The 23524-nt window shown below is 44.4% G+C and overlaps 1 protein-coding gene and 1 long non-coding RNA gene across 2 annotated transcripts in view; one reads left to right on the top strand and one right to left on the bottom strand.

Annotated features, from left to right (window-relative positions):
- Positions 1-1901: 1901 nt before the first annotated feature.
- Positions 1902-14178, top strand: LOC130114282 (uncharacterized). Its single transcript, XR_008810387.1, has 3 exons — positions 1902-1955; positions 14000-14074; positions 14158-14178. It is a non-coding gene; the product is annotated as an uncharacterized LOC130114282 (long non-coding RNA).
- LOC130114281 (mixed lineage kinase domain-like protein) overlaps positions 3640-23524 on the bottom strand; it is a 39720-nt gene continuing 19835 nt past the window's right edge. The window contains exons 8-11 of the mRNA XM_056282115.1: positions 5813-5949; positions 5293-5342; positions 5009-5152; positions 3640-3828 (exon numbers count right to left, since the gene is read on the bottom strand). Coding sequence (XP_056138090.1) covers positions 3779-3828; positions 5009-5152; positions 5293-5342; positions 5813-5949 — 381 coding nt within the window. The 3' untranslated portion in view covers positions 3640-3778. The remainder of the gene's footprint in view (positions 3829-5008; positions 5153-5292; positions 5343-5812; positions 5950-23524) is intronic.

A 23524-nucleotide genomic window follows, 5' to 3' on the forward strand; every position in this document is an offset into this window, starting at 1 on the left:
CCTCACAACAAGAAGGTCATGGGTTCAAGTCCCGGGGTCGTATGGAGTTTGCATGTTCTCCCCATGTCTGTGTGGGTTTCCTCCAGGTGCTCCGGTTTCCTCCCACAGTCCAGACATGTAGGTCAGGTGAATCGGTCATACCAAATCGTCCCTAGGTGTGTGTGTGTGTGTGTGTGTGTGTCAACCCTGTGATGGGCTGGCGACCTGTCCAGGGTTTCTCCTTGCCTGCCGCCCAATGACTGCTGGGATAGGGTCCAGCATCCTGCGACCCTGAGAACAGGATAAGTGGTTTGGATAACGGAGGGATGGATGTATTGGCTCCCCATTGATAAAGGTAGGGTTAAAGGATTGCAGCGTTCTAAAATCGATGGACATTTCCTTTGCTTTAGTGTTGTTTAGGAGAAGGATGGACTTCTTGCACCAATGTAGGAAGTGGTCAGGAACTAGCCCATGCTACTGTTGATTATCCACGCAAGGTGGGTTATCAACAGCAGTTATGACATGAATATTTTTATAACTTTACCGTGGACATGTGTGCATTGAAACTAAAACTCAGTCAAAACTTCTAAAAATTAATCTGATCTTTTTTTTAAGCTGCAATAAATGAATTCAGAACCTTGAAAATTGTGGAGGGGTGGACCCCTAGACCCCCCAATACATTTGGTTCCACGAGGAGCTGAACACAGTTAGGGCCCTTTATATATTGTTGTTTTAAAACAAATATTCTTTGAAGCAGAGTGCGGTGCAGGAAAGAAGTTAGTTTCGTGAATAATTTTCACTGGGTTTGAGTAAACCAGATTTGACCTTTGCTGACTTGGTCTTTCTGATTATAGTGTCCTTCATAGACTGGGACCCAAAAGTGAGGAGGATTTGAAAACTACTTTAGAATTTGGGAAATTGGTAGTTCAAAGTCACTGAATAAATAAGCAGAATTTGAAACAAATTTGCTCCAGGTAGCGTAAGCAGTCTATTCCGTTGCCTCCTAACACGGGGATCTCCGGTTCGAATCCCTGTGTTACCTCCGGCTTGGTCGGGCGTCCCTACAGACACAATTGGCTGTGTCTGCGAGTGGAAAGCCGGATGTGGGTATGTGTCCTGGTCGCTGCACTAGCACCTCCTCTGGTCGGTTGGGGCACCTGTTCGGGGGGGGGGGGACTTGGGGGGGGGGATAGCGTGATCCTCCCACGTGTTCCATCCCCCTGGTGAAACTCCTCACTGTCAGGTGAAAAGAAGTGGCTGGCGACTCCACATGTATCAGAGGAGGCATGTGGTAGTCTGCAGCCCTCCCCGGATGGGGACAGCTCGGAAGAGTGGGGTAATTGGCCGTGTACAGTTGGGGAGAAAAAATTGCTCACTATAAAGTATAAAATGTAATATCCTCTAATCACTCCACTCATCCCTGTAATGTAAGTTAGGCTGAAAATGACACTGGATTTTAATAGGATAACAACTTAATGGGTTAACAGCTTAACAGCTGTACTCTGTTAAAAATTAACAAACTAAAACTGGTTTTCTTGCAGTGTCATCCCCTTCGTTATGCTCGTTTCCTTTCCCTTGTGGAAAAAAATGGTTTCAAATAAACGGCCAGTGAACATTTTTCCCCTTTCTCTCTCTCCCTTACACACACACACACACACACACACACACACACACACACACACACACACACACACACACACACACACACACACACACACACACACACACACACACACACACACACACACACACATTTCCTGTCTTAAGGCCAGTTTCAGTCCTCAGATTTCAAGAGAGTTGAGTTTCAATTGTTTCTTCTTGATGAAACTTTAATTCAGTTTGGCCTCCTCCTGCTAATCCAGATGTACAGTCGTCAGTCATCTTGCCGTTCTCCATCGCTCGTGATCTTGGGTTATCAAATGCAGAATCCTTGGCCTGAAACCTTGCTCATTTTGGAGCACCCGGAATTATGAAAGGTAAGTGTTCTTCTGATTTGTTGGGGGTATCAAATGCAGATCCTTCTCAGCCATGGCCATTTTCTCTCTCTTGTTGCTGATACTCAGATACTATAACTTTAAAAAAGCAGGACAATTCAAACAATTTTTAAAATTAGCACCAAAAATATCGTTGGCTTGTTGAATCCATGGAGGAAATCTCATCGGCTCGGGCAGCAACATTTTTCTTTTCTTTTTTTAAAGTGGAAAAACCTGGGTGGAAAAATACGTAATAGGACTGCTTATTGGCCTGTCGATGTTTTAGTAAAAACGTGCATATTAACTAGAAGAATAGTTCATTCAGTTCTAGAAAATGAGGAGTGCCAATGTAAAACAAATATCTACGAATATCAAAAACTGTGACCATGGTTAAACTGTGCAAAAATTGGGCTAACAGTCCAAATGACTTCTGCAGCGGACTCACAAACACCTCCAACTCCTCCCGCCTCCTTTTTTTTTTTAAACCTGGTTAAGGTAGTGTCGAGGTTTGCTGTGGTAAACTTCAGGTATGAATTTGGGTTGGATTGCGGAGAAAGGTGTAGATGGGAAACCACTGACTAGACTAGACAGCATTCTCTACTAGATTGCAGCAGTAAGCTATCTTGGTTTGGCGTTTCAAAAAACAAATTTATTAAATGTTTTATCATGTCAATGCTCTGCACCATATTTTGAATACAATGATTGTCACCTGATATAAACAAAAATATCACACTCTTAACCATATGCCATGTGACGCAGTCTGCCTCCCCTCTCATATATTGGCCAACAGTTTTGATCTGTAAGTCTGTTGTATAGTAAGTAGTCATCCTATCTTGTGTTTGCATTCCACTTTCCAAATTAGGCTGAAAAAGAACAACGTATAGGTTAAGTTTATTCAAATTATCAGAATATTAAATTAAAAATCCATGCTTCTAATTCTGATAAGCCTGGCGATTCGGAAAAATCGAGGGTCAATTTGACACGACAGAATTTCAGTCTTGAGAATTTTGCCACTTTGACCCTGCTCCTGTCGGGGCTATATGATTGAGATAAAGCTTCCTCGAGTCACAGCAGACAGCGATAAGCAAGTCCATAGGGCTGTGTTTACAAGATGCAGCGAAAACCTTTGTTTTTACACCAAAATAATGCTGTAATGTAGTGAAAAAAATATGCACACAGCTGGACTATCAGTCGTTATATCATTTGCCAGCTTCAGCAGGGACACGGGCTCCACAGGCCTCTCGATAGACTTAATTATTTGCACTTCACTTGCGCCATCCAGTAACCATTAACACAGAGGTGCATGGCATAATAACTGTCTAACGGGGGTGCACTGGCAGGTTACTACCATGAGTAGTGTTATTACTCTTCCCAAGGAGTAGTGAGTGAGGTAGCAAGTATTAAGTAGCAAGGCATTACTTTTGAAAAGTGAAAATGATTAAGTGCTTCTTTTTGGGCAGCAATCTCAACATTGATTACAACGACTCCAACATAACTTATGAAATCAACATCATGGCTTAAAGCCAGAGGTGGAAAAACCCAGTCCAGAAAGTAAAAACCCTAACTGTGTCTTTACTCCACCCATGTACTAAACCATCAGATTGCACTGACTAGTTTCCCAAATCAGCTGGTTTAATACATGGATGGAGTAAAGACACAGTTAGGGTTTTTACTTTCTGGACTGGGTTTTTCCACCTCTGCTTAAAGCTTTGCATAGAGATAGGACATGGGCCAGGTTTAAGAGTGCACAGGATGACCACGCACACCGTATAAATTTCCAAACTGGGAACGGGAAGTTCAAGCAGGAACATGGAGAACATCCGTCTTTATTCCTCTTCTAATTGCTCCACCACTTTGCGCAGTTTGTCCACCAGCACTGCAGAAGAGAGACAGTCAAAGAATGAAAGCACCAACAGAGAGATTGAAAGCACCAACAGGTTGAAGCAAAGGTGACTAATAGGCCAAGTATTACTGTTGTTTTCATGGCAAAAAAACAAAACAAAAACAAAACTATCCTTTCACTTTACCCTAAACTTTTATAGTATGTTTTGCACAGACCCCCTGCGCTAAATATGAGATCTTCAGCACAGGCTGTGAACCATGCATCACATCATACTGGGACGCTAGCATGGTCTCTATAGGGTCCTGTTGTCCCTGCAGCATGTGTCAGTACTGTGGTACTGTGTATGTTAGAGGTGCTGTAGTCTCCATACTGTGTTGTATCATTATTTCCTGTGAAAACAAATTGTCCCTGCATCGCTATCACTGAGAATAATTTCGGTACATTTCTTAGACTTGGGGTCAGGGTGATCTAACTATTACAGAGACCACCTTGTAACCAAAATGTCTAAGATCCGGTCCACAGTGTCCAATGCGCGTCACAGCCGCGTGTGTTACGGGTGTTGCAACACCTGCACTTTCAAGAGAAAGTTGATTCCACTCGCCCCCTTGTCTATTGTCATGATTTATAATTAAAACATTTTGTAATTATAAATAATGACAATAGACAAATACCAACCCCCCCCCCCCAATTGGACTGTTAGCAATCATGTATTTTTGAATGTCGCACCTCTCCCTTCCCCTTTGGACACTGTGCATGTGATGTGCATGACGCGGCTGTAAATGGTATGTCCTTCCCTCTAGTAGCTTTATTGACAGCTGATGATTGCTTATGGCATGAAACAGGCTTGTACTGTCTCAAAAAGAATTTACTTGAATCACTGGATTATTTGCTCCTTATTTGTTGAGCACTTTCCCTACCGTTGTTTCTTTTAACAAAGTTATATCTATGTATGTATGTATGTATGTATGTATGTATGTATGTATGTATGTATGTATGTATGTATGTATATGTATATGTGTATATGTATGTGTATATATATATATATATATATATAAATATAAAATCAATATCTTAATATTCTGCTCATCAGAGCAATAATAGCAATAATTCAATGTGAATATGTGAATACTGTATCATCGCAATACATTACCATGATAATATAGTATTCAGATTGACTAATGAGCAAATGAAAAAGATGACTGATTGTGATTACCTCCCGCTGATGGCCTGTTGAAACCTTCATAGGCGCGACAGGCATTAATTAGCTCCCCCAGTTTTTTTGGGCAGTCATCGGGAAGTGGCTCTTGATCTTTGTCTTCACATACTCTCTGGTAGAGCACTACACGTGACGGGCAATCTGTCAAAAGTCAAAGAGTGAAAATTAGTGAATATAACAGCAAGAGAAGATGGTTAAAGTTGTGTTGGCAAACTTAATTTCACTGTTCTGATGTTGATTTTGCCAATGTTGATAGTGAGCGTTGCCTTTCGGAAACATACCTTCAAAAGGCTTCTTACGGGTGGCTATTTCCCACAAGACAATCCCAAAACTGAAAAACAGTATTTTAAAGAGTGAACATTAGTTGCCTCCGTGCATTTCCGCATTTATTCATAAAGGCAGTTGTAACCTAGCAGTTGAAAAAGCGAACTGTCGACAGGAAGTGTTGAAGTCTGAGACTCAACTAGGAAGTCAACCAGACACTTTCTAAAGAACTATGATGGAGCTGCATCTGAGAAAGGAGCTAATCTTTCCAGTCAAGCTGCTTTGTGATTGAAAGTGGAAAACTGCGTTGTTGGACAGCTCTCAATGGCCAGCATTAGAGGAATGTGGTTTTACTGGACATCTCGAAGCGTCTAGCTTTAGAAGACTGTGGTTGTACTGGGGGCTCCCAGGCGTGAATATGTAGAATTGCATGAATGTGAACTGGGGTTGCCTGAAAATTAACATGGGACTCAGTAAATTGGATAAAAGTTGTAAAAGAAGACATTTAAAATGTTTGGTGAGTGAGTGGTATCGAACCTGTACATCTCACATTCCTTGTTGTAGAGGTAGTTGACATCATCCAGCTGTTGAGGGGAGCAGTAACACAGCATATTCTTGCTGTCCTTGGTCTTGCCCAGTGATATCTCTGTTTTGACCAACTCCAAGCCACCCAGCTGGCATCAAAATCAACAACATAACAGTTTATCTGGTTTATACCAATACACACAAGGTAAACAACAACTCAGAAGGTATAGAGATTAATGACACAATTTTTAAAACTAAAAACCCCTCATAAAAAATTATGGCTAACTAAATTACATACAAGAAAAACAATTATTTAAACAATTAGAATGGGCGTCTGGGTAGCATAGCGGTCTATTCCGTTGCCTACCAACATGGGGATCTCCGGTTCCAATCCCCGTGTTACCTCCGGCTTGGTCGGGCATCCCTACAGACAATTGGCTGTGTCTGCGGGTGGGAAGCCGGATGTGAGTATGTGTCCTGGTCACTGCACTTGTGCCATCTCTGGTTGGTCAGGGCGACTGTCCAGGGGGAAGGGGGAACTGGGGGGAATAGCCTGATCCTCCCACGTGCTATGTCCCCCTGGTGAAACTCCTCACTGTCAGGTGAAAAGAAGCGGCTGGCGACTCCACATGTATCGGAGGAGACATGTGGTAGTTTGCAGCACTCCCTGGATCGGCAGAGGGGGTGGAGCAGTGTGACCGGGAAGGCTCGAAAGAGTGGAGTAATTGGCCAAGTATAATTGGGGAGAGAAACGGGGAACCCCCCCCCCTCAAAAAAAGGAAAAAAATTAGAGATATCAAATACCATTTCTCATCAAATAATGCTATTTATGATAATGTAATGATCTGCAATATTTCAAAAGTGGTTTGTAGGAATGGACCGATTGATTGGCCAGTGATCAGATTCAGCTGATTTTATTTTAAATGTGAGATAAGAGACTGGCAAATTATCCTTGTTATTTGTCCAGTTCTGAGGCAGTGATGCAAAACAAGTGAACAAAATGTTTACAGAGGAGGTTGACCAGTTGTTAATTGTGTATAGGCTGCAAAATGTAATTAATCTGACAATTTTTTTTAAAAGGGGGCTCCAACACGAAAAAAAATTAACTAATTTAGTATGATGTGTGTGGCTCCTCAAAGCCATGGCTGTCAACAATTGTTTAAGAAAATATTTTGGTGGAGATTTATGTCATCATCATGTATACTTCCACGTTTTACCTGACTGGACGATCCACACTGAACAGTATGATTGATTTTCCAGCAACCTCTTCCTAAAGGTAAAGGGGGCGGAGCCTAACAAACTGCTTCCCTCAGCTGAGAGGAACGGTTAGATTGCTCCTAGTAGCAGACTTAGCTAATTTGAAAGTAATGGCTTCAAACAATATTGAGTAAATGCATTGGATAAGGACACAGTTCATCAGATATAAAGGGGGGTGGGGTCCATTTTTTGTGTGTTTTTGAGGTTTTTATATCATTCTGTAGCTTGCCAGTGATGTTCCCTTTGCATCCAAATCCGAAATTTCAAATTTTGGTCAAAGTACATGTGTTTTCGCATCAAAATGCTATTTTCCCAAGCCCTTCTCAAAGGTTTTTGCCATGTGACCTGTAAATGACCCATATTACTTTATATTATATTTGATATTATTAAGACAAGTTATTGAGATTATTATACGGTGCTTTGTTTATTAGACTTACACTCACCGGCCACTTTATTAGGCACACCTGTCCAACTGCTCGTTAACGCAAATTTCTAATCAGCCAATCACATGGCAGCAACTCAATGCATTTAGGCATGTAGACATGGTCAAGACGATCTGCTGCAGTTCAAACCGAGCATCAGAATTGGGAAGAAAGGTGATTTAAGTGACTTTGAACGTGGCATGGTTGTTAGTGCCAGAAAAGTCACGCAGACACGGGGAGAACATGCAAATGCCACACAGAGGACGACCTGGGATGAACCCCCGAGGTTGGCCAACCCCGGGGTTCGAACCTACGACCTTCTTGCTGTGAGGCGACAGCGCTAACCACTGCACCTCTGTGCCGCCCTTTTTGTCGACTGCACATTTAGGCTAAAACCTTGAACTTATTGTGGTGCCGTAAATTATCATGCAACTGCCAAAAGGATGGAAAAGGCCTCTCAGCACACATTGTGCATGGCTGCATAAGCAGATCTAGAGAGGTCGGTGTAACTGATCTGATTTCTCTGCATAAACCTGACCCACTTGCAACCTGCCCAAACTTGAACAACAAATTATATATATACATATATATATATATATATATATACATACACTCACCGGCCACTTTATTAGGCACACCTGTCCAACTGCTCGTTAACGCAAATTTCTAATCAGCCAATCACATGGCAGCAACTCAATGCATTTAGGCATGTAGACATGGTCAAGACGATCTGCTGCAGTTCAAACTGAGCATCAGAATGGGGAAGAAAGGTGATTTAAGTGACTTTGAACGTGGCATGGTTGTTGGTGCCAGACGGGCTGGTCTGAGTATTTCAGAAACTGCTGATCTACTGGGATTTTCACTCACAACCATCTCTAGGGTTTACAGAGAATGGTCCGAAAAAGAGAAACTATCCAGTGAGCGGCAGTTCTGTGGGCGAAAATGCCTTGTTGATGCCAGAGGTCAGAGGAGAATGGCCAGACTGGTTCGAGCTGATAGAAAGGCAACAGTAACTCAAATAACCACTCATTACAACCGAGGTATGCAGAAGAGCATCTCTGAACGCACAACACGTCGAACCTTGAGGCAGATGGGCTACAGCGGCAGAAGACCACACCGGGTGCCACTCCTGTCAGCTAAGAACAGGAAACCGAGGCTACAATTCGCACAGGCTCACCAAAATTGGACAATAGAAGATTGGAAAAACGTTGCCTGGTCTGATGAGTCTCGATTTCTGCTGCGACATTCGGATGGTAGAGTCAGAATTTGGCGTCAACAACATGAAAGCATGGATCCATCCTGCCTTGTATCAACGGTTCAGGCTGGTGGTGGTGGTGTAATGGTGTGGGGGATATTTTCTTGGCACACTTTGGGCCCCTTAGTACCAATTGAGCATCGTGTCAACGCCACAGCCTACCTGAGTATTGTTGCTGACCATGTCCATCCCTTTATGACCACAGTGTTCCCATCTTCTGATGGCTACTTCCAGCAGGATAACGCGCCATGTCATAAAGCTCGAATCATCTCAGACTGGTTTCTTGAACATGACAATGAGTTCACTGTACTATAATGGCCTCCACAGTCACCAGATCTCAATCCAATAGAGCACCTTTGGGATGTGGTGGACCGGGAGATTCGCATCATGGATGTGCAGCCGACAAATCTGCAGCAACTGCGTGATGCTATCATGTCAATATGGACCAAACTCTCTGAGGAATGTTTCCAGTACCTTGTTGAATCTATGCCACGAAGGATTAAGGCAGTTCTGAAGGCAAAAGGGGGTCCAACCCGGTACTAGCAAGGTGTACCTAATAAAGTGGTCAGTGAGTGTATATGCTATTGAATTTGTTATAGAGTGCCATGTACCAGATTTGATTTTATAGTGAATTGCACTTTTATTGTTTACACACCCTTTATTGTGAAAAACATTGATATGGTCTCCTCTGTATGTTACTGCGCGTGCGCAAGTTGATGGCAGAAACGAGAAGGAAAGTTGAAATGGCTGACGTCCGCATGCCATGAGAAAGCCAAGGACTGTTCGTGAAGAATATTGTTTATCTTTTTTTTTATTTAGCACCTAGCTGGAAGGCGAATAAGGTATGTGTGTAGAGTGACTGTGTAATTTGAGTTCGTTATGAGGTGTTATTTTTATGTATTGTGTAACCGGATTTAGAAGTTAGCTAAATGAGCCAATGCTAGCAGTGCTATGCACATTGTTACGGTAGCTAGCTATGGTGGAAATGTGGTCGCATGTATGAGTGTATGATTGTATGTTTTATTTTGCTTTCAGCTCTTACGGTGTGTCTGTGGTGGTTCGTGTAAATAAATGGTAGAAATACCGCACCGTAGCCCATCAGTTATCATCATTGAGTGCATCGTCTGAATAAAGTCCGGCTGGGAATGCTACATGACCTGACATAGCTTTCTGCACTTTTGTCAGCGAACTGCATGTGTGTGTGTGTGGGGGGGGGGGCAGTTGAGGGAGGGCAGGGTCAGGCATCAGCTAACCCATGTCATTGCTTTTCGCTAACGGCTGAGTGGGGGGTTTCCATTTGAACAACCCGGAAAAGAACGCAGATGGTGTCGTCCTTTAATGAAGTTGGAAATTGAAGGCTGCCCTTTTTAGCCCAAATACACTGCGGAGAAGAGGCGCAAAGACATGAGTCAGCCAGACCAGGAGAATGATGACTGGTTGTCTGTGAGGAAACTGTGACACCATGCAAACCGTGATGGAAAGTCTTAATGCATGCTCAATAATCTAGGTAAGGAAATCAGTGGCCCGCCTGTGGGCGGCTTGGACGGTGGTCTGGGCTGCTGGGGCGGAGAAGCACAGGGGCTCTGTGCCTGTTGGGCAGTGGTTGCTTGGCGACTGGCTCATTAGTCTTTGGGTGTGGGCCCTGACCAGACCAGCGTGCCACGGTCTTCGTGCTGAGGGTGATGGTTGCCCCTGACACATTAACATGGGCTCCCCAGCAAGTCATCAGGTCCAGGCTGATGATGCACGGGTCCCACATGTTGGCAAGCCAGAACTGGTGAGCCAGTTCCTGGACTCCAGCCTGGACTCGCAGCAACTTCTTCCCTCTCATGCCAGCATTTTCTCCTGTCACTGTCATCAGCTGGGTGTTGGTTGGTGACCATGCTACTGAGAGTGGGCCGATGGTGCCTGGGAGGATGCCATGTCGCACCAAGGAAATGATAAATCCCGTGTCTACAAGGGCCTGGCAGGGTCAGCCGTCAAGTTGGCAGTTCAGATACAGTCCTTTGATTTGACCTAGGTGACTAACCAGCATGCATCAACCTTAAAGGGGGTTCCGCTTCCCGCCAGCCGGGTGACTCTGGCTTTCGATGCCGGTGCGGGGAAGTCACGGGCTATGTGACCAGGCTTGTCACACCGGTAACAGTGGTTGGTCAGCTGAGGTGGACGTCGCCTTGATGTTGGAGGCCATCGCCAAGACTGCTGTGGTAGAGGCCAAACTTTGTAGACCTCTTCTGCCTCCTCCTCCTCTTCCTCCTCATCGTAGTCGGCCAACCTGATGTGCGGTCGGAGAGCGGGGGCCTTCTACTGGGTAGCCGTGATTACCACCTTGGCCCATTCAGCTTCACAGAGAGCCTCACTGAGGGATTGGGTTATGGCGAGGCGAACATGCTGACGTAACCTCTATAGCATAAGCCCCTGCAGGAAAGCGTGGAGGACCAGCTCCTCTTGGGCAGCTGCATTAAGCTGTGGGTAACCATGTTGGGCGTGCAGCTGCACATTTTTCCCCCTTTTTCTCTCCAATTGTAGTTGGCCAATTACCCCACTCTTCCGAGCCATCCCGGTCACTGCTCCACCTCCTCTGCCAATCCGGGGAAGGCTGCAGACTACCACATGCTTCCTCCGATACATGTGGAGTCGCCAGCTGCTTCTTTTCACCCAACAGTGAGGAGTTTCACCAGGGGGACGTAGCGCATGGGAGGCTCACGCTATTCCCCCAAGTTCCCTCTCCCCCACAAACAGGCGTCCTGACTGACCAGAGGAGGCACTAGTGCAGCGACCAGGACACATACCCACATCCGGCTTCTCACCCGCAGACACGGCCAATTGTGTCTGTAGGGATGCCCGAACAAGCCGGTGGTAACACGGAGATTCGACCCAGTGATCCCCATGTTGGTAGGCAATGGAATAGACTTCCATGCCACCCAGATGCCCCTCCATGCCGCTAGTTGGACTTGCGAGAGGTATGGCTCTAGCTGTGTCATCCCGTTGTACTTGGGCAGCTTGGCTCGTGTTCTATGGACAACTGCGGCTTGTGACAGGCTGGGCGTGAGGGGTGGTGGTTCGTTGGCAGCAGGCATTCCCCTGTATTTGCACTTCTGGCCTCTAGGGGGCAGTGGATCTGCGGTACACTGGAGCCATCAGAGTGGGCTGGAAAACATCCATCTCTGGCAGGCTCTGTCCTTTGCCATGCCAGGTTTTCCAAGTGCCAAGGGGTCCGCTCAATGTCTTGCTCGACTCTCTGGATCACTCTCTCCATTCTTCAGCCTAAAATGCCAGGATCCCACTTCTGACACCAATGTGGTGAGGTACACCATTAATGAATTGATGACCAGAGACAAGCTTCCTTTTTAATGCCAAACCTGTGTCCCATACACCGCACGACCAACAGGAGCGGCTTTTATTTACCACACTTACCATGGACAGAGAACCACAATAACTTCCCCCCAAGGTCACAACAGGTGACATTAGTCTAAATCATGATCCTACAGCCAGTCAGTCAGGAAACGGTCTTCTATTTATTCCGAGTCAAACCCCCGAACAAACTACACATCCCAACATGAACCAAACATTTGAACGGCTGTGGCTTGATGGGATATAGCCATGCACGGAAGTGATGCAAAATAACAACCTTCCTTTGGAAATTAGATCAGCTGTGTCATAGTCCTCTTTTAAAACCCAACTTAACACACATTTTGGAGACTAGCCTATAATAAACTCTAATCTCACTATTTATCCTATTTTATTTTGTTTTGCTTGATATTTATGATCTGTTATATTAAATTATTATCTTGATATGTTCTGATGTTTTTGTATATTGTGGAGAGCATGACATGCAATGCTATCCCTACCATCTAAAGGAAGGAACTGAACCAAAGATACTTACACGTCTGACTCTGTCTGAACCACGCAAGGTATGGCAGTATGTGCAGATAAGGAATGGTAATCAATGTAGGACTGTTTTACTTCGGAAGACCACATTAGGCATGTAACTTTAGCAGGACAAATGTTCGGCTATACGGTGTCCATGAACTGGCGATGAATCTGATACATTGTAGTCTATTTCCTGCCCCTCGCTCCTGGAGGAGCATGGCAAATACGATTACTTAATAGAGATAAATGCACAGAATTAACATTTTAAATATAATGTTATCACTGGATAAATAGCTACAATGTTCTGCGAACGTTAGCTACCGTTTTATATAGACTTAGCTGGCTTGCTAGCATTGGGAAGCAGCATCTACGCGCAAGCAACAGCGATATTTCATTTAAAATACACAATTACCAGTTTTTATTAAGTGAAATTGAAGTTATTTTAAGTAAAACTAATTCATCGGACTCATCATTCATCTGGCTTTAAGAACCAAAGTCCAAACTCGCGGTAGCTCAAGAGGTTAGCTAGACTAGCTATCGCCATAGCAACAAAATACGCCCGGAGAGATTTTGCGTCACTTCCGTCCGTGGCTGTACCCCATCTAGCCACAACCCATTTGAACACGTAAAAATTTAACATAAATCATAACAATTTCCCACCTCCATAATCCTTTGCGCAGAACAAGCATACTGTGGCCCATCCCCTTGGGTCGCTACAGTATCTTGCAGGGGAAGCAGTGCAAATACCTGAGATGACTCATCTGATAAGGCACCTACGAGCACATCACCCAACTTGTGCATGGTGATTTTCTAAACCATGCAGAGTGCCAAGTCAAATGTGGTGGTGACACCGGCGCATACCCAGGCATCGGTACAGGTGTCATTTGTAGTGACAGCTAGAAAGCAAGGAGAATCCCAACAAAAGTAATGGAGTTCATGGCATTTGACTCCATGTCATTCTCAGTTAATATCACTATTATTAGTGTAGCCGGGTGGTAAATCTGTTAAATATGTTAAATGATTTTCCACTTAAATTTAGTATAGTTTAACTGTTAATATATGTAATTGTTACACTGTCAAGCCATGTAAAATGTCATTTGATGTAGTTAAATTGTGAAGCAGATTGTGAGTGTATTTTTATAGTTTTGGTTGTCATTGCATGTTTTGACCAGTAAGTGGCAGTGTTGCGGACTTTTATTGTAACTCCGTGCAAGTTATCCAAGTGCATCTTGGGTATTCTTTCTTTTTTTCTTGTGTGGAGCACCTGAAGATTGCAGTGTGACGGTGCTCTGACTCCGCAGTAGGTAAGGGTAAATATCTTGTGAAATATACCTGTAACATTATTCCAAACAATATTGTATGTCGGTAATTTGACAAGATGGTTTGATTTAGATGCTACTGGAGTTGATGTTCGGTGATTTTGGGCGCGAGCCGTCGACCACTGTTCGCCATTGCAGGCATGACAAGGTAATGTTGGCGTGAATAAAGCCACACCATGCCATTGTATTTGGGATGTAAAGGTTTTACATGCATTTTAATTCTGTTTAAAGGTAACTGACAGAGTGAGAAGTTGCGCGATCTTCAGGAAGTTCCACGTCTTTGTTAAACCCTGTTTAACATACATAGTCCACTGCCGTATTTTGCACCGTATGTTGTATGTTGTATTTATTTTCCTTTTAAAATCTTTTCTGTTAAACTTGCCACATCTGTGAACATTTATGAGCTGTTTGCTCGAAAGACACAGAAATTTATGCACTCAGTAAAACGATCTGCATTCGAAGGTTCAAACAATAAAATTAAAGCTACAAGAACCCCGGAAGTAATTGTGTCCTGTGTGGTATCTAATTCCACGGGCTACATAATTTTGGTACCAGGAGTGGGGCGTAGATAAAACATTTTTTTTAAATTGGCAACAGAGTGGCTTATTTTTACTTAAAAAAAAATACGGCAGTGGTGAAGATTGCTGGTGACGTCCTTTGGTGTTGAGTCTGAAGCCATCCTGCTGTGGAGGTGGTGACCAGCGAGAGACGACGTGAGGGGCTCTACGAGGTTCTGGTGCTTCCTGTGTCACACGATTCAGCCGTACCAGCGCAGAGGACTCCAGCGCTAACTTCAGCTACAAAGACCAAGATTCAGCAAGGCTCCAAGTTAAAGACTGTCCTTGTAGTATCCTTGAACCAGGTTTTGAACTAAATATCCTCATTTATACTGGACTGAGTAAAGATTAATATATCATTATGTCTAGTGATTCTGGTGATGAAGGGAGTTCACGTAATGATAATGGCCACACCTCAGGTGGCATAACGGGTATAGGTGAAGGTGCTACAAAAGAAATGCAGACCACCATGCAAGAGCTCGCCAGACTGCGAGATGAGCTCACCAGGTTAAATGGTGAAGCAAGGGCTCAGAGAGCACGTGATAACAGTGCACCCACACGTTCATACATCTACGTTCCAAGAGAACGCCAGATCCAAGCATTTAGTGGGGAGTGTGGTACAGACAGGAGATCTGTCGAAGAGTTTATTGAAGAGGTTGAAAGGGTTTTAAGATACAGAGAGCAAACAACAGAAGAACAATGTGACTATATACTATCTCTATTGCGTGGCCCTGCATTGGAAGAGGTGCGACTATGCATTAGGGGTCAGTCAGTGGGGCCCAGTAATTTATACTCTTACCTGAGCAATGCATTTGGGGAAAAGCGCAGTTCCACACAGCTTTTACAGACCTTTTACAACCGTAACCAAACTGATGGAGAAGACCTCCGTGACTACTCCCATGCACTATCCCAGATTTTGAGCTCTGTAGTGAAACAGTCCACAGATGTAATACCTAATGAGAAAACTGTGCTCAGAGACCGGTTTATTGAGGGTTTAAGAGAAGCAGCACTCAGGCGTGAACTCAGGAAAATGGTTAGGGACAAACCAGAGAGCAGTCTTCTAGATGTGAGGAACGAGGCCCTCCTGTGGGAGATGGAGGACAGCAGGTCTCATCGTCCCAGGGTCATAAAGAGCAACCAAGTTACATCAGAGGTTCCGGAAACCCAGTGCTCTATTATTAAAACAAACAATGACCAAGGTACTGCATTAAATGATGTTCGGAGAGCAGTAGCCCATCAGGAAAAACAGCTAGCAGAGTTAGGCAAAACACTCGCTGATCTAGCCTTTGCTGTAGGTGAACTGAGTAAGCGCAGCACTCAACAGACATTCCTAGAGCCCAAGCCACGACCTAGACCCCAGCCAAAGTTCACACCAGATGGTCAGCCTATCTGTTTCAAGTGTAGAGGCATAGGTCACATTGCAAGAAAATGCTCACAGGCCAGAGGGGGTCAAGGGGACGCAACACCTAGTTCTTATGTAGTGCAGGAAAACTCGCACCCTCAGTTGTCATGAGCCACACAACTCGAGGGGAGGAAGCTGGCTCACCAAAAGAGACTCCAGACAGAAGCAGGATCTTAGAGCGTGCAGTCGGAGAATGTAAAACTGTTGAGGTGAAACTACGAGGTGTTACAGTGTCCTGCTTACTTGACACTGGTAGCCAGGTCAGTACAATTTCTGAGAGTTTTTTCAGGGAACACCTGTCAGTGAAAGGCGAAGACATTCACCCGGCATTTGAGTGGTTAAAGATCACTGCAGCTAATGGATTAGACATACCCTATATGGGCTATGTGGAGCTCGATGTAGAAGCCATGGGTCTGACTATCCCAGAGCGAGGTTTTCTGATAGTTAAAGATTCTGAACACTCTTCCTCTATTCCAGGTCTAATAGGGATGAACATTGTCAAAAAATGCAGAGAGCTAGTACACACTGAGTTTGACACCACACTGCAGGAGAGGTTTGACTCAAACTGGAGAGAGGCTTTTAATCATCTTCATGCAGTACATGCAACAGACAGACTCTCTTTCGCTAGGGTAGCTGGTAAGGATGTAGTCCATATACCTGCTTCATCTGCTGCTACAGTTATGGCTAGGGGACTCAGGACCGTGAGTGAGGATGGTTCTTTTTTGTTGCTGGAGTCTGTGGGTGTCCCCGTTCCTGGAGGTTTGGTTGTTGTGCCTACTTTGGTTTCACCGGGCAATCACATTTTTCCAGTCCGAGTCATGAACATGTCTGATGAAGATATCTGGCTAGGGCCACGGACGAGGCTAGGGGTTTTGACTCAGGTAGACTGTGTGAAAAGTGATGAGCTTTGTGAGGTACAGTTCCAGAGAATCTCAGCAGACACTGAACAAGTGAGTATCAGTGAACACCCCGAAACACCGACAGATGTGCAGGAAATTCTCGGCAAGCTCAATTTTTGTGGTAGCCCAGAACAGCAAGCACAGCTGACTTTGTTACTGGAGAAGTACTCTTTTGTGTTTGCAACAGAAGATGAAGATCTAGGCCACACTGACAAAGTACAACATGAGATCCATCTGACAGATGGCATACCTGTAACACAGCCATACAGACGAATCCCACCCACACAGTACAGTGAAGTCAGGGAACATATTGGCAAGCTGCTTAAAAAAGGGGTCATTCAAGAAAGCTCTAGTGCTTATGCTTCGCCCATAGTACTAGTGAGAAAGGCAGATGGTAGTCTGAGGCTATGTGTCGATTACAGGAAACTCAACTCAAAGACAAGACGTGATGCATTCCCGCTCCCGAGAATTGATGAGAGTTTTGATGCGCTGAGAGGGGCAAAGTTCTTTTCGACCATAGATCTGGCGAGCGGATACCACCAGGTAGCTATGCATGAGCGAGATCGGACTAAGACTGCATTTACTACACCGTTTGGTCTGTATGAGTACGTGAGAATGCCTTTTGGTGTTTGTAACGGTCCAGCTACATTTCAGAGACTTATGCAAGTTACTATGAATGATCTCATTTTTCAGATACTCCTGGTCTACCTAGATGACATCTTGGTTTTTTCAGAGACATTTGAGCAGCATTTGGAGAGACTTGAGACTGTGTTTAAGAGACTGGCAGAGACGGGCCTTAAGGTGAAGTTGCAGAAGTGTGCTTTTCTACAACAGTCAGTAAAGTTTTTGGGTCATCAGGTGTCAGCAGAAGGTATAGGAACTGACCCCTCCAAGGTCTCTGCTGTTAAGAACTGGAAGGTCCCAACCACTGCCAAAGAGCTGCAGTCATTCTTGGGTTTCTGTAGTTACTACAGGAGATTCATTCGAGGCTTCTCACAGATTGCCGGGCCACTGCATGACCTAGTCAACAAATGTTCAGGTGTGAAAAAAACAGGGAAAGTAGGTCACCAGTTTTGTAATATGTGGACACCAGAGTGTGACTCTTCCTTTGAGCAGTTAAAGGAAAAACTTACCTCTGCTCCCATTTTGGGTTTTGCCGATTTCACACAACCATTTGTAGTTGAGACAGATGCTAGTCAGCATGGATTAGGCGCTGTATTGTGTCAGCAGCAAGGTGACACCAGACGTGTCCTAGCATATGCTAGCCGCAGACTACGCCAGGCTGAGAAGAATGACCGAAATTATAGTAGCATGAAGTTGGAGTTGCTTGCCTTAAAATGGGCAGTTGCTGAAAAAATCAGGGATTACTTGCTTGGTTCAAAGTTTGTTGTCCTGACTGATAACAATCCCCTCTGCCACCTCAAGACAGCCAAGTTAGGTGCTATAGAGCAGAGGTGGGTAGCGCAACTGTCTGTTTTTGATTTCGAGGTTAAGTACCGTCCTGGTTGCAGTAATGCCGCCGCAGATGCTCTCTCTAGGCAGGAGTTTGCAGGGGAGCCTGAAACAGACCCTGACTCGGATTTTGACGACTGTATCACTGTGTGTAACCTGATTGAGCTAGGAACAGTTCTGGATCCTGGTCTTGTCTCTAGAGGTCTGGAGTGTTACAAAGTGAGACAGATCCGTGCTGGGGAGTCGAGGTCTGGTGAGACAGGTACTAAACAGGGCAACACCCCCACACTGCCAGGTTATACCAGAGAGGAGCTGGTAGGTTTTCAGGCCGGTGACCCCACCCTAAAAGAGTTTAGGGCATTTTGGGATCGGGGGAGGAGGCCATGTCCCAGAGAGAGAGCAGCCCTGTCTAGTCAAGTGAAAAGATTGAAACAATGGAGATGCATACAACAACGAGAAGGGTTGTTGTACAGGGTTATCACAGACCCACGTCATGGAGAAGTGTGGCAGTTATTCGTGCCTAGTTGTTTGAGGGACCAAGTTCTAGAAAATGTACATAACAACATGGGACATCAGGGCATAGAGCGCACTGTAAACTTGCTAAGAGGGAGGTGTTTTTGGGTAGGGCTATGCGAGGATGTTGAAAGCTGGGTTAAAAACTGCGAGCGGTGCATTTTGACCAAGATGCCTCAGCCAAAAATCCATGCTCCAGTTCAGGCATTCCTGGCCTCCCGACCTCTAGAAGTGGTGGCTGTTGATTTTACAGTGTTGGAGGCAGCTTCAGATGGCCGTGAAAATGTCCTTGTTGTGACCGATGTGTTTACAAAGTTCACACAAGCGTATGCTACCAAAGACCAGAAGGCTGACACTACAGCTAAAGTTTTGCTCAGGGAGTGGTTCATGAAATATGGGGTCCCAGAGAGACTGCACTCAGACCAAGGTCGAAATTTCGAGAGTGAAATTATAGCAGAGCTGTGCAAACTCTATGGGGTTAAAAAGACACGGACAACTCCCTACAGGCCACAGGGAAACGGTCAGTGTGAAAGATACAATCGCACACTCCATGACTTGTTAAGGACACTCCCACCAGAGAAAAAAAAAGCGTTGGCCAGAGCATCTGTCTGAAGTAGTATATGCCTATAATGTCACTCCTCATTCCACCACAGGGTACTCGCCTTATTATTTGCTTTTCGGGGTACAGCCACATCTCCCAGTAGATGCTTTATTAGGGCGTGAGTGTGTGTCAGACAGGAAACAGGATTGGTTGTCTGTTCATCAGGAGAGACTCCGACAGGCACACGAGAGAGCCAGAGAGTACTCAGAGCAGAAGGCAGCTGAGAGGATCTCACTGCAAAATGAGAAGGTGTATTGTCCTCCTGTGGACATTGGTCAGTTGGTTTTCCTACGTCACAGACCCCCAGGTAGACATAAGATTCAGGACACATGGACCTCAACAGTCTACAAGGTAGTTGACATCCAGGGTACCACACACACTGTTGAACCTTTTGAGGGAGGTCCCATTAAAAGAGTTCATAGGTCAGAGTTGCGACCTTGTGCAAAACCAGTTCCCAAACCAAGAACTAGAACTAGGTTACAGACCACTACACAGCCTGTAGCTGAGGATGAGCCTGAGTCACCTGAGGCTGATTTTGTTATTGTTGAGGAAGTCATCCCTCGCCGGCTTGTGCAAGTACCTAACCTGCCTCTTGCAGCAGAAAGTGTTAGTTTACATGTGACAGCACCCACAGATGAGAGTGACGGTGAAGGACCTGAGGAAGGTTATTCAGATATGAGAAATTGTGGCACAGAAACAGAATGTGTTAATGATGTGCATCCAGACGTTAGCGACAGTGACTTGCCCATTATTGAAAACAGGGACAGGCCCGCACTAACAGATGATGCTGGTGGAGCAGGACGTAGAACCTATGCACCTAAACCTGCCATTAGGAAAAGCAAGCGGGAAATGGCTGGATCTCATTCAAACCCATTTCATCTGCCAAAGTCAGCCTGTAATGCAGTCTCAGTCAGCACAGACATGGTCTCTAAGGTTTTGACAAGCCTGTGTGCTGCTCTCTTTGAAAAGGCCTTGCAGGGAGTATTTGAGTCAGTTCATGTTTCGTAGTCACCGAGGACGTTGACTATATTTGCAGGGGAGTATGTAGCCGGGTGGTAAATCTGTTAAATATGTTAAATGATTTTCCACTTAAATTTAGTATAGTTTAACTGTTAATATATGTAATTGTTACACTGTCAAGCCATGTAAAATGTCATTTGATGTAGTTAAATTGTGAAGCAGATTGTGAGTGTATTTTTATAGTTTTGGTTGTCATTGCATGTTTTGACCAGTAAGTGGCAGTGTTGCGGACTTTTATTGTAACTCCGTGCAAGTTATCCAAGTGCATCTTGGGTATTCTTTCTTTTTTTCTTGTGTGGAGCACCTGAAGATTGCGGTGTGACGGTGCTCTGACTCCGCAGTAAGTAAGGGTAAATATCTTGTGAAATATACCTGTAACATTATTCCAAACAATATTGTATGTCGGTAATTTGACAAGATGGTTTGATTTAGACGCTACTGGAGTTGATGTTCGGTGATTTTGGGCGCGAGCCGTCGACCTCTGTTCGCCATTGCAGGCATGACAAGGTAATGTTGGCGTGAATAAAGCCACACCATGCCATTGTATTTGGGATGTAAAGGTTTTATATGCATTTTAATTCTGTTTAAAGGTAACTGACACAGTGAGAAGTTGCGCGATCTTCAGGAAGTTCCACATGTCTTTGTTAAACCCTGTTTAACATACATAGTCCACTGCCGTATTTTGCACCGTATGTTGTATGTTGTATTTATTTTCCTTTTAAAATCTTTTCTGTTAAACTTGCCACATCTGTGAACATTTATGAGCTGTTTGCTCGAAAGACACAGAAATTTATGCACTCAGTAAAACGATCTGCATTCGAAGGTTCAAACAATAAAATTAAAGCTACAAGAACCCCGGAAGTAATTGTGTCCTGTGTCCTGTGTGGTATCTAATTCCACGGGCTACATTAGCAATAGTCGCACTGACTAAAAGAGAAAACATTTTGGGTGCCTTCACTTGGTGAAAGGGATACACATTTACCAGCAAATCACACAATCAATTCTTCCACATGTTGAATAGTCTATTCGACAGTTTGCCATCTGAAGTGCCAGATATTAAGTTTTGGTCAAACTCCCATGTTCCCTCAGGACTTCCACAAGGGTAAAGAGTCAATCCATTGTTCCACGGCCAGGACGGAATCCGCATTGTTACTCCTCGATCCGAAGTTTGACAATTGGTCAGAGCCTCCTTTCCAGCACCCTAGAGTAGATTTTTCCAGGGAGGCTGAGCAGTGTGATGCCCTGATAATTGGAGCACACCCTCCGGTTATCGCGGAAGTAAGTTGTAAGATGTAAGTTCTCACATAAATAAGTAAGGATGACAGTGAGGACTGCCTCTAAAATATTGACATTTTTGTCTTTTATCAAGCTGAATAACGAAGTAGGGAGACTTGTTAATTTTCTCCTCAAGCTGTTTTTACAGACGCCTAAAGTTCCAGGGAAAATGTGATTTTAAAATCCCCAGATCCAAAATGTCACAACAAGCAAGTACAATGAAGCTTACTATGTGCAAAACGACAAATGTTGAATACGAAATGTTGCATTTTATAGTCTGTGGTTGCAACGCAAATCCTTTAATTTAGTTTCGTAACTGCAGGAATAGGCTCCAGCATCCCCGCGACCCTGAGAATAGGATGGGTGGCTTGGATAATGGATGGATGGATGGATAGTAAAATGTGGTTGTACATTTCAAAATGTTCAATAATATAATCTACGTGTGTTAGTGAGATCTTTTGAGTTCACTCAATAATTTGAATAACAACTGCATTGGGGTATTTAATTCAATCCGGCACTTTTCCAAGCAAGTTATTGGATGATGACTACAAATGTCATACATGTCAGACCCCAATCATAGCTGCCCACTCTTTTTGCCAGAAAAAGTAACTTGGGTAAAGTTACCGCTAAACAAAAAATGTGCAAGAAGTATAAGTGGTAACATTTTTTTTCCATTTGTAGAAAACTACAAGTTGTTAGCAAAAAATTGGGTCCTCTCTCGGTAGGGATCGTCTAAATCAGGCAGGGGTGGGCAATCTTATCCAGAAAGGGCCGGTGTGGGTGCAGGCCTTTGTTCCAACCAAGCATTACACACCTGTGTCTCCTAATCAAGTTCCTCAGCAAAGACTCTACTGGTTGATTAGTGGGATCAGGTGTGTAACTGCTTGGTTGGAACAAAAACCTTCACCCACATCAGCCCTTTCTGGGCAAGATTGCCCCCACCCCCAGATACACAGTATCTCCCGTTGGCCCACCACCTAACCCACTTTCCACAGTGATTGACCAAGTGTGCTTATTTCGTTTTAAACTTGCAAGAGAGCTTTATTCTGCATTTGGTGCATACGTTCAGCCCTGCTTAAACAAATTATGAACGCCTCTGGCTGGCAAGCTTGACACAAGGACAGAGGCTAACAATAATTGAACTAATATTTGAAATTTGAACCAGCCCTTATGTCTTGCTTGCTTCTCCATTTGTTTAAGGATGTGTTATTTATTTTCTTTGAGGACCTATAAACAAGCCAACAGATGGCTATTTAAAAAATATAATTTTGATTTTTTTTTTTGTGGATACTTTATTAATCCCCATGGGGAAATTATGCTCTGCATTTAACCCATCCTAGCTGTGTAGCTAGGAGCAGTGGGCAGCCGCCGCGCAGCACCCGGGGACCAACTCCAGTTCTTCTTTCCATTGCCTCAGACAGGAGTATAAACCCTAACATGCATGTCTTTTTTTATGGTGGGGGAAACCAGAGAAAACCCACCGCAGACACAGGGAGAACATGCAAACTCTACACAGAGTACGATCCCCATGGTTGGACAACCCCGGGGTTTGAACACAGGACCTTCTTGCTGTGAGGTGACAGCGATAACCACTGCACCACCGTGCCTCCCAATTATTAAACAGTGCTCAGGTAATCTTTTTTATACATCTGCTCAACTCCCTCAGGTATCAGTTTTGGTACTGGACAACCCTGTTCACAGAAGATCAGAAATTGGTATCAGCCCTGAAAATCCTGATCGATCTATATCTATCGGGTTGTAAACACTTGATAACAAACTTCAAAGTGCAAATATTGAAGTGGACTACAACTTTCACTGTTGCTAAGGAAGACTAGCATTCCTCCTCATGCTATTGGTCTCAAGATTTAACAGCTTCTTA

The sequence above is a fragment of the Lampris incognitus genome, chromosome 6, assembly GCF_029633865.1.
Source record: "Lampris incognitus isolate fLamInc1 chromosome 6, fLamInc1.hap2, whole genome shotgun sequence".
Taxonomy (NCBI): Eukaryota; Metazoa; Chordata; class Actinopteri; order Lampriformes; family Lampridae; genus Lampris; species Lampris incognitus.